We start from the raw sequence: 12,508 nt of genomic DNA, 5'->3' as shown, positions 1-12,508 counted from the left end.
GCCTGGTTCCACAGAGATCTGCAGGGATCAGGCCTAAATCAGCAGTCAGACATCCCTCTTGCAATCCGGGATGGTTGGCTCTTAATGGCACGCCTGCCTCCCTGTCTGATGCCCTTAACAACTCTTCCTGCCTGATCATCCCAACAGTCTGATCATTATAGTAGCAAATGAAGCCAGAAAATATTAGCTATCAGTTATACACTAGGGCCATTTGTACTCAAAAACTATCTCAGATGCCTTGTCCTCAATGGTCAAAGGCTACAGTCTTCTGTCTAAAGCTCCTTTTCCCGCACAGTCTGTGTAACTCTCCCCATGGCCTGGGCCCTTGGGATGACTTAACATCTCCTGCTGCCTCAGGATGACTTAACTTCTAAGTCAGCCTCAATCTAAGCACAGCGTGGTTCTAACTCAATTTTCTCCCTTTTTGGCATCAACACTCTCTACAACCCTGTCATTTTGGGATTCATTATGTTTTTCTTTTTGTTCACCAATATAATTGTCAGTAAATAGGGACCTCTCTGAGGCTCAGTTTTCTCAGCTGTAAAATGGAACTCTATCCTCCGCATTATACAACTTCATGTGCACTACAAGAAACAAACCATGCAAAAAGCATTTCATCGCATCCAAATAACTGTTTTTTTTTAAGTTTATGCCTGGCCTTCTCTCAGTCTTCCACAAGCATAGTCACATCCCATGTCCCAGTGTGTGTTCGAAGGTACAAATCCAAAAAAATTCATGTTCTGGACCACTGACAGCAATTCGTCACACTCTAGCTTCCAACCTGCTCAACTCGTAAAACAAGTACTACTGAAGGAGCTGCAGGGACAGCCTCCGAGATGTTGCTGTTTGTGATTACTCATAAGGAAGCAACCTGGCTGTCAGTTTTATCTGGTCTTCTCATCGCTGTGACTCAGTTCCCGCAGTCCCCCTCTCCTCAAAGTGTGTGGCTGGTGCTGGCCTGGGAAAGCTTACCTAGGTCCTAACTGCCGAGCTTGCTCAGTATTACCTTCTCCAAAACCTCACATTGGGTATATGCCATAACAAGCAAAGCAAAACGAAAACTCTGTCTAATCTTAACTATCTCAGATCATTCTATTTGGATTTACCATAGAATTAAGTCAAAGAGTACAAGGCTGGCCTATAGTACAAGTCATAGTAAAAATTTTAAATCTGATAGAATGTTTATGCATCTCACACAAGTAAATATTTTTTTTCTATAATCCAAAAGAAATATTCTCTAACTCCACACCTAAAGGAGACATTTTGAAATTCACAGTACTTTCAACTCAGAGGCCATACACTTGGAGAGAATTCATAATGAATACAGAAGTGTTCCTTGTTGCTCCTTTTGAATAGCACCAGAAGGCACCGTTAAAATAGAATGATTATTATTTCTATAATATGTTTTCTTATTATGAGTAGGTAGAAAAAATAATTGCTGAACTGGCATCTATACTTTTAAGTTCTCTTCTGTTGTAAATCCTTATTACTGCTCCAAGGGCAGCTTCATATAGGAAGAAAGATGACCTCAAACGGTTATGCCAAGGCTCCGACATAAAGAAAGAAACTTCCGTCAACAATGTGTCTATGGCAATGTGAAAAAATGTACAGCCAGGAAGAGCCTATGCCTGAGAAGAAAAAAAGATCTCATTCTCTCTGTTCAAACGAGCAAAAGTGACCTGAATCACATCTGGCCTTGATTATGTATGTATTCATCCAGCAGCACTGTCCAGCGAGGTGGCCACTAAACACATGAAGCTACTTACAATAAGTTAATTGAAAGTAAGTACAATTTAAAATTGGGTTCCCCAGTCCCGCTAGCCAAGTGCGCAATAACCCTGTATAGTCAGTGGTTACCTCACTGGGTAGCACCAATTCACATCTTTGCAGAAAGCTCTGCTAAGTAGCGCTTTATAGATGAAAACAGTGTCTGAAAGGCTAGATTAGTCTGCTAACTGTCATTTACTCAGGTTTTAAGAGATGTAAAATTCGATAGATAATACAGTGAGTGGTCTTTTTAGCTAAGGTAGCCACATCATTTTACCTGGAACCCTTCAGTCCACAGGCCGGCACTCTATCCACTCAGCCAAACCAGCTAGGGCAAGGGTAACCACATCTTGGCTTTTCTACAACAATTCTAGTATATCTTGTATTTGTATTACTTGCAATAACATGACTCATTAAAGGTAAAAGGTAAACAGCACAAATTAAATTATTTTAGTAGAACTTTTTACATAAATTAATAGAATCCTTTGTCATACCCTGGTCCCAAATGCTGATGCAAGAAAACAAACAACAAACAAAAACAACCCATGTATACGGTGAGTGTAGCCAGGAAACGGCTCCTGAGAAACCTCTCCTTTCTCTAAGTAGCTCCAGGTACCCCCTGCCTGTGCTGTCACTCACCGGAAGCTCCGTGCGGCTGAGCTGGGCGGAGCAGTTGAGCCGCCTCCCTGCTGACCCCTGCAGGGAAGGAAGTACACTCTCTGCACCACCACTGGGACTCCAGCTCCAGACCACGTGGCAGCTCCTTGGCTTTCTACTGTGTGCAGGAGCGAGTCGCTGAGGGGCGCCTGAGATGAGCAGTGCCTGTGGGTCCAGTCTGTCCTCAGGGTGGGGAGACTGCACATAACCTGGCCAAGACACGCAAGGGGAGACGTCAGTCTGACTCACGATGGCGCACACTAACAAATAATGACACTCCTAGGTAATCCTATGATGTAAATGCAGAGCACTAGAAGAAAAGTGCCCAAGGTTACCTAGAAGAAAGTGGCTGAGGCAGGATTAAACCAGAACGCCTGGCCCCGAAGCCCATACTCTTAACCACTAGGCCATACTGCAGCTTCATTATCGCTGTTGCTGAAAACGTATTTCATGAAACTAAAGCATTACTATACTTTGAGCCATATTTTGAATTGATTAGAGAATTCTTTTCACATAATTCCCTCCAGACACTAATTTTCACATAATTCCCTCCAGGTAATAAACCTGTATTTAAAAAAAAAGAAAAAGATTTTAGATAGAGGAAGAGAGAAAGAGACAGATATCGAGAAACATCAATTAGTTGCCTCCAGCCTGTGCCCTGACCAGAATCGAACCTGCCACCTTTCGGTGAATGCGAGGATGCGCCAACCAAGCCAAGGGAGATTCTGCTTGATTACACTTATACCAAACAGGATAAAAATCTGTCTGCTTTTCTATCTTTCTATGTTCCCTCATGCTGTCTGTCACGCTCAGCATTCCACTTAGTGCTGAATCAAGTAACTTGGCAACCTGTGCCAGGTGCACTGACAGCCAGGAGCTCGGAGGGGTCCCAGGAATGCACTTCATGCTCACAGCAAGGGAAGGCTGGTGGTTCCTGAAACTCAGTTTGGCAGATGATCAAGGCTCAGGGCCAATAAAATGCCAAAAACAATCTCCAATTTATAATCTCAAGTTTATACAGCTCTTTTTATCCCAAGTGATACAGATATTGTGAAAAAGAAACATGCAACTACACTAATAAAAGAGAAACATGCAAATTGACTATACCTCCGCTACATCCACCAGCCAGTAAGAGCAAGTATGCAAATTAACCCAACAAAGATGGCGGCAGCCACAGAGCTGGATCGAGCAGGAGGTGATGGAGGAAGCCAAGCTTTCCGCCCACCCTAGCCAGCTCACTTCTGCTAAAGGCTACAAAGTTTCAATTATACAAGTTACATAAATCCCAGATACCTGCTTCTAGCGGGCTCTGGCCTCCGCTCAAGGAGGCGCTGAAAAAAAAAAAAGAAAAGAAAAAACAAAGGGCTGGGAGTCATCAGCCCCACACCCAGGCTAGCCAGGCACCCCAATGGGGACCCCAACCCTGAAATGAGTGTGCCCAGCTTTAAAACGGCCCTCAGCCCCTCATGCAGGCTGGCCACCCCCCTCCATCCCCCATGGAGTAAGAGTTCCTGCTGGGGGTGTGGCCTGCCTGCAAACAGCCATCAGCCCCTCACCCAGGCTGGCCAGGCACTGCAGTGGGGACCCCTGCCCTGAATGGGGTGTGGCCAGCTTGAAAACAGCCCTCAGCCCCCACCAGTCTGGCCACACCTTTCAGTGAGGACCCTCACCCCATGGCAGTATGACCAGCCTGCAAACCACCACAGGCCCCTCACCCAGCCACCTCCCACCCGAGGGGAACCCCCACCCTGATCCAGGACCCCCTTCAGGGCAAACCAGCTGGCCCCCACCCATGCACCAGGCCTCTATCTATACTAATAAAAGGGTAATATGCTTATTAGACTGGGAGACCTTCCAGGAGACCTTCTGGACATTCTTCTGGACAAAGCCATGATGGCGGGGCCAAGGTAGAGGTGGCTAGATACCAAGAGGGGAGGGCAGTTGTGGGTGATCAGGTGGTGGGGGGCGGGGCTGTTGGGGGTAAGCAGACCAGTTGGGGGGAAGGTGGAGACATGCAGGCCAGCAGGTGGGGCAGCTGGGGGTGAGCACACTGGCAAGGGGGGCATTTGGGGGCAAGCAGGCTGGTGGCAGGGGGAAGTTGGGGGTGAGCAGGCTGGCAGGCAGAGGGGTTAGGGGCAGTCAGGCAGGCAGGTGAGTGGTTAGGAGCCAGTAGTCCTGGATTGCGAGAGGTATGCCTGACTGCCAGTTTAGGCCTAATCCCTGTAAACTGGCAGTAGGACATTCTTCGAGGGGTCCCAGATTGGAGAGGGTGCAGGCTGGGCTGAGGAACACCCCTCCCACCCCCATGAATGAATTTCGTGCACTGGGCCTCTAGTTTTAATAATAAAAGAGAGCTTAAACAAAAATCTTAAGTAATTATAAAATGAGAACAGAAAAAATCAATACTCATATCTCTGTATATAAAAGGCTAATATGCAAAGTGTCTCCTCAGGAGTTTGACTGGGAGTTTGATCGCTGGTATGATGTGTGCTGACCACCAGGGGGTGGTTCAGAAGAAAGGAAGGCCCTGGCGGGCAGCCAGCAAAGGAAGGCCCAGATCGGCTCCAATAACTGGCCAAGCTTAAGGACCCTACCTGTGCACAAATTTCATGCACCAGGCCTCTAGTATATTAATAACTTAGAATAAATATTAAAATTACATAAAATACTATAAAATATCACAACTCAATACTGAACTGAACTATAATTTCTTTAGGCATAACAATAATACATATATAGTATGCTCTAGCATATATATTAGCTGAATATTTGAAGTAAGATAAAAAGTAAACATATTCCCTTATAATCCTTTCAAATATTATTACAAAGCATAAAACGTCTAAGCCAAAGAGAGTTACCTGGCTTCCAGGTGGATTATTTGTTAGACTCTTCAATCTAAACATCTGGGATAACGTGCTGATTCTTCTTGGAAGGGGTGTGTCCCCAAAGTGCACTTCATGTGTTATTCTTGAATCTTCTTTGGCAACAACTTTTTTACAGAAGTAGGTGTTCAGAATAACCGGGCAACTTCCATTTGGGATAATAAGCTTTTGCCTGGAAAGGGGAAAAAATACAACAGTTTATTTGCAAAGCCGGGTTCCCCTTATGTTCCCACAAAATCAGGAACACAAAGAACAACGACCTGCCTGCTTCTACAGATAAAAGCAGCCCACGGAGTACAGCTGCCCCCAACACTCAAGAGTGACTGTCGATGGGCCTGCTTCTACTTTTCCAGTGGAAGTTCTGTGTCAGGAGAGGGGCTAGTGCCTGGGCTTCTCTGAGATCCTCCTGCCCTGGTAGAAGACGGCCTTAGGATCCTTCAGGAGAAGCGCAGGGAGTGAGCAAAGACGATCAAAAAGCTCAAAGAATTAACCATCAAAATAAATGCCATTAATCTCTTAACCAAAGAGCTTACATGCAAACTGGAACAGCCCAGGGACACAGACAACAGTGTGGTGAAGGCTGCAGGAGGGAGCAGGTGTAATACTTCCAGCAATAAAAATTTAAACATTAAAAACAAACAAACAAACAAACAAACAAATAAATAAATACTATTTACAAATAACACCTTCATACATTTTGACAGGTCTGATCTTTCAAATACTGTATTTTTCCATGTATAATTTGGCCCCCACTTTTTCAACCCAAAATTGAGAAATCAATATTTCTGCCCTACCAAGTTTGGCTCAGTGGATAAAGTGTTGGCCTGAGGACTGAAGGGTCCCGAGTTTGATTCCGGTCAAGGGCACATACCCAGGTTGTAGGCTCGGTCCCCAGTAGGGGCCATGCAGGAAGCAGCCAATCAATGATTCTCCCTCATCATTGATGTTTCTATCTCTGACTCCCTATCTGAAATCAATTGAAAAATATATTTAAAAAAGAAATCAATATTTTAAATATATTGCTGGTTTTCCTCTTAAGGCCTTCTTCTTTTTGGCACTTTAAGGAGTTGTTCTTCCTGTTTTCTCCATTCTCTGATCATACACTCAGTGGGAGGAGGTCCAAATTATCTCTCTGCAGCTCTACTTCCATGATTGCATTCAGTTTGAATTTCGCAGAGCAAGACAATTGCTTACTGGTATTTGTCTTTTTATTTTTTGACATCTTTATGGGCTCAGAACACCCCAGTCCCTGTTGCATCTGTGCACTCTCCACCTTCACCTCCAATTACAGCATCAGTTGATGTCAGTAACAATAAGGCTGGTGATTGGAGGAAGCCTGTTTGACAAAGTATGGGCAGCTAAGTACCCACTCAACTCCCTCCTCAGCTGACTTCAATCTAACGATTTTAGAAAAAAGAAAAAAAAAAAAAAGCATCTTCTACATGGAAAAATACGGTAACTTGACATCAAATATCAAAGGAATACACCCAAATGGACCACAGTCACAGACATGCCTCATATTTCAGTAGAGAAGTCTGGGAATATAAAAGACATTCTCCTGATTCCTTTCAGACATCTGATTTGAGAAGATCCTAACACTTAACGCCTCAAAACAGACAGTGCTGCTTAACATTCAGAAAGAATTATGACTTCCACTTCTGGGAAGAAGGACCAGACATATGTTCTCCTATTTCTCCCATTAAGTACAACTCAAATGCCTGACATCAGACATAAATTAAATGTAAGAAGACACTGAAAGGTGGAGAGGAGGAGGACAAGAAAAGCTTCCACAAAAGCTTCAACTCTTCAACCAAAGGACGAGGGAAGGAGCAGCCTAGTGAGACAGAAAACAACTGTCTCCTCTAGGCAAACACCACAGAAAAACTGTTACCCACCTACACGCACACCGGCAAAGGGCGAGGGGAACCCAGACTTCCACCCTCATCAGTTTGTAATAGGATTCCCCATAGCCCGTGGTGGGGGTGTGAGGAGGCGGGACAGGGGCTTTCATCCCTGCCGGCTGGTAGTTTCCCCACATACACACTACCACAGTGGTGACCACCTGGACTCCATCCCCACCTGACGTGAGTAATCAAACCTCCCTCCTCAGCCCTCTGGCGCAGAGTCAAACAGGCCTGGCAGAATGTCAGACCCAGCGTTACTGAGCCCACCTCCCACCCTCCAACCTTTCCCAGTGTTACTGGTGGAAGTCAGGTGTGGGCTGTAACCAAGCTCCCTCCCAGCCAGCTGGTGTCAGTGGAAGCCTAGCAGGAAGATGGAACTCAGATCTGCCCAGCAGTAACAAGGAGTCCTTTCCCAGTCAGGTACCAGCGGAGGTCAAGCGGGAAATCTGAACTTCGACCTCCACCTGGCGGTAATAAGCAGCCCCCTTCTTGTCTCAGAGCAGTACCATCCAAAGCCACATACATAGATTTAAATAAGGTCCAGATGTCAAATACCCAAAATGTACAGGTTGGCATAAAAAGTCACTTGTTATACTAAAACCAGGGGGGAAAAATCTCACCTTGAATAAAAAAAGGCAATTACTAAATGACAATGCTGAGATGAAACATGTTAGAATTATCTGACAAAGATATTAAGGCAGCCATCATAAGCATGCTTCAATGAACAACTATAAATGCAAACAAGAAAAAAAATAGAAAGTCTCAGCAAACAAATATATAGTCTTGGCAAAGAAATATTTTTAATGAAATTTCAAAACTAAGAAATACAATAATTTTAAAAAATCAACAAATAGGTTCAACAGCAGAATGGAGGGACTAGAGAAAAGAATAAGTAAACTTGAAGATAAAATAATAGGCTTTAACCAATATGAACAAAGAAAACACAGACTGAAAAAAACAAGCAGAACCTCAACATCTGTGCAAAAAAATATAAGCGGGAAAATATAGGTAAGTACAATAGGCTCTTCTACTCCTGTTGTTTTCGAAAATTTATATGTATTTGAAGCAAAATCATAACACTGTCTGATATAGTTCTAAATATGAGCACAGGAAATATTAAGACAATGATATAAATGAGAACAATATAGGATATAAGAAGTAAAGATTTCTACACTTCACACAGAATGGCAAATTGTTGACCCAATAGACTGTGTTAAGTATATATTGTAATGACTAGAGCAACCAACAAAATAGCTATAAGAGATATGTACAAAAGCATAAAAAAATTAAAACAAAATTCTAAATAATGTCTAAGTAACCCACATGAAGCCAGGAAAAATAAAGCATAAAAAGGAACAAACAGGGAGAGAATACGTCAGGGAAAACAAAAAATAAAAAGGTAGATTTAGTACGAATATGTCAATAATTGCATTAATTGTGAATGACTTAATTAAACCAATTAAAATACATATTATCAGCCCTGGTTATGTAGCTCAGTTGGTTAGAATGTCGTCCTGACACACCTAGGTTGTAGGTTCAATACCGGTCAGGGCACATACAAGAATCAATCAATGAATGCATAAATAGGTGGGACCACAAATCGATGTTTCTCTCTCTCTCTCTCAAAAAGATATAGATAGGGTGATAGTAAAAGGATAGAAAAATATATCATTTAACATTAATACAAATATAATGGGGAAGGAATACTAATACCACATGAATCAGGCTTAAGAGCAAAAAGAATTAATAGAGATAGAGAGGGACATCAAATAATGATGGAAGGGTCAGTCTACCAAGAAGACATAGCAATCTTAAATGTGTGTGCATCAAACACCACAGATTCAGAATAAATGAAGCAAAAACTAATGAAACTGGAAGGAAAAATCAGCAAACCCCAATTAAAGTGGGAGACTAGAACTCTCCTCTCCCATTATTTAATAGAACAACTATTGTAAACAAAATGTCAGCAGGTTACAATTGCTCACATAGAAAATTCAAGTAATCAACAAAATAATTCCTAAAACTAGTGAGTTCAGTAAGATCATAGTATAACACAAAACTAATTTGTGTTTCTATATTTACCAATGAGTTGGACACCAAACTAAAAATCTAAATCATTTATAATTGTAAAAAACCCAAAAAGTTTTTATATAAATCTAACACAACATGCACATGACTTATACTCTGAAGCTAAAAAACATTGAGGAAATAACTCAAAGATTTTAACAAATGAAGAGAACTAAAATTGTCATTATTTTCACATGACATAATACTATATATAGAGAATCTAAAAATTCCACCCAAACATTAATAGAACTGATAAGTGAATTTGGTAAAGCAGCAGGATACAAAATTAATATGAAGAAATCAGTTGTATTTTTTACACCAATAACAAACTATCAGAAAGATAAATTAAGAAAACAATCCCGTTTACAATTGCATAAAAAATACTAACCTAGGAATAAACTTGGTCAAGAAGATAAAAAAAAAGTACTCAGAAAAGTATAAAACATTGAAGAAACTAATTAAAGAGATACAAATAAGTGGAAGTACCACAGATAGAAAGAATGAACATCATTACCATTTCCAAACCATCTAAAACAATCTATAGATTCAATGCAATCCCTATAAAAATACAAATGGCATTGTTTACAGAAATAAAACAAATAATTATAAAATTTATAAGAAACTACAATAACAAAAGAGCCACAACAATCTTGAGAAAGACTAATTTGGTTGGTATCATTCTATCTGATATCAGACTATACCACAAGGCTACAGTAATGAAAACAGTATGATATTGGCATAAAAATAGACCTAGAGATTATTAAATAATAGAAATCAATGGAACAAAATAGAGAGCCCAGAAATAAGTTCACACCTATATGGTCAATTGATATATAACAAAGGAGGCAAGAACATACAATGGGGTTAAGACAGTTTATTTCAATAGACTGAGTTGGGTAAACTAGATAAATGCCAAAGGATGAAATTACATTACCTCTTCCACCACCTACAAGGAAAATCTCAAAATGGATTAAAGACTTAAATGTAAGACATAAAACCATAGAACTTCTAAAGAAAACATATATAGTAAACTTTCTGATATTGCTGTTAGTAATATTTTTTCTAACATATCTCCTCAAAGAAACTACCACCACTCCAAAATAAACAAATGTTACTGCATCAAACTAAAAAGTTTTTGTACAGCAAAGGAAATTATCAACAAAATTAAAAAAAAAACCAACCTACCAATTAAGATAAGATATTCATCAATAATATATCTGATAAGGGGCTAATATAAAACATTTATATAAAATTCATAAAATATAACACCAACAAACAAACAAACAATCTAATTAAAACATAGGCAGAGAGCCTGAATATACACTGCTCCAAAGAGGACACACAGATGGCCAATAGACTTATGCAAAAATGCTAAACATCACTATTCATCAGAGAGATCCAAATTAAAACTACAATGAGGTATCACCTCACACCTGTCAGAATGGCTACCATCAATAAACCAACAGACAAGTGTTGACAAGGATGTAGAGAAAAGGGAACCCTTGTGCAATGTTGGTGGAATTGCAGTATGGAGGCCACTATGCGAAACAGTATGGAGGTTCCTCAAAAAATTAAAAATAGAACTACCTTATGACACAGCAATTCCACTTCTGGGTACTTACCCAAAGAAGACCAAAATACTAATTTAAAAAGATATATGCACCCATGTACACAGCAGCATTATTTATAACTAGAGGCCTGGTGCACGAAATTCAGCCTGTTTCCGGGACTGCCAGAGCTGCCCCCTGGTGGTCAGTGCGCTTGCACAACCAACCTCCTGTGGTCCCTCCCCTGACTGGCTGGTCCAGAGTGGGCCTGGGAGAGATGGCCCCGATTGCTGGCCAGGCAGAGGGACTCCACTCGTGCACAAATTCGTGCACCAGGCCTGTAGTATTTAATAACATTGTATTGCATATCTGAAAGTTGCTAAGAGAGTAGTTCTTAAAAGTCCTTATTACAAGAAAAAAAAGTTGTAATGATGTATGGATGACAGATGTTAAGTATACTTACTAAGGTGATCATTTTATAATATATTAGGTCTAGTAATAATTAATGTCATTTTCTAATACTTTTTTAAATCGAATTTATTTAAACAATACAACAAAATTTAATCAACAATATAGTTGCCGTTGTTTTCTACTACTTGTGCCCAACGCTCAGGAAGCATTTTAATCCCTCTGTTGTAAAATTCTTGTGATTTTGATGCAAAAAATTTGGTCAATGCATTTTTGAGGCATTCTTCATTATTAAATTTTTTTCCAAGAAGAAAGTTTTGCAAAGAACGAAACAAATGGTAATCGGAAGGGGCAATATCAGGAGAATATGCAGGTTGAGGGAGAACTTCCCATTCCAACTGGCGCAGTTTTTCAGCAGTGATTCTTGCAGTATGCGGTCGTGCGTTATCGTGGTGAAGAATTACGCCCTTCCAATTATTCAGCGCGGGTTCTTTTTCTCTTAAAGCTTGGGCTAACCTTTCCAATTGGGCACTATACACTGCACTTGTAATGGTTTGGTTAGATGATAAAAGTTCATAATGAAGAATTCCTTCAAAATTCCACCAAATACACAACATCACTTTTTTCGCATGCAAGTCAGGTTTTGGCGTGGGCTGCGGAGCCTCATTTTTGTCCAACCATTGAGGCCGCCTTTTCAAATTAACATACAGCACCCATTCTTCATCTCCAGTAACAATTTGCTCTAAAAACGGCAAACGGTTTTGACGAGAGAGGAGGGAACTGCAAATTGTGACTCTTTGATTACGGTTGATGTTGGTCAACTCATGAGGAACCCATTTTCCAAACTTTTGGACTTTGCCAAGTGCACGCAATTGATTGGAAATTGTTTTTTGTGAACAATTTAAAGTTGTCGTAAGCTCTTGTTGGGTAATTTGAGGATTTTGCACCAAAAGAGCTTGAAGAGCTTCTTGATCAAAATTGGACACACGGCCTCGACCACTCTTGTCATCTAACGAAAAATTTCCCTCGCGAAATTTCTCAAACCAACGCTGGCATTTTCTGGCGCTAACTGCATCTTGACCAAGAGCACCACAGATGTTTTTTGCAGCCTCACTTGCTTTTCTTCCTAATTGGAACTCGTAAAGCATGCAGTGCCGAATATGCTCTTCATCCGCCATCTTCTTAGCCCTAGTTTTGCAACAAAAACCAAACCAAACAGAAACTTTTTCAAGCAAAACTTGTTAATTGCACTTCACACGTTCTGTAGATACCACGT

The 12,508-nt window shown here is 41.0% G+C and overlaps 1 protein-coding gene across 3 annotated transcripts in view; it reads right to left on the bottom strand.

Moving 5' to 3' along the window:
• The window catches only part of SPIDR (scaffold protein involved in DNA repair), a 236,539-nt gene that overhangs the window by 69,988 nt on the left and 154,043 nt on the right, over positions 1-12,508 (bottom strand). For all 3 annotated transcript variants that reach the window (XM_084864320.1, XM_084864321.1, XM_084864322.1), the window contains exons 9-10: positions 5,283-5,478; positions 2,407-2,633 (exon numbers count right to left, since the gene is read on the bottom strand). In XM_084864320.1, the coding sequence (XP_084720446.1) occupies positions 2,407-2,633; positions 5,283-5,478 (423 nt within the window). The remainder of the gene's footprint in view (positions 1-2,406; positions 2,634-5,282; positions 5,479-12,508) is intronic.

This window comes from Pipistrellus hanaki, assembly GCF_964339955.1.
Source record: "Pipistrellus hanaki genome assembly, chromosome: 17".
NCBI lineage: Eukaryota > Metazoa > Chordata > Mammalia > Chiroptera > Vespertilionidae > Pipistrellus > Pipistrellus hanaki.
This window is presented reverse-complemented; position numbering and strand designations above follow the sequence as displayed.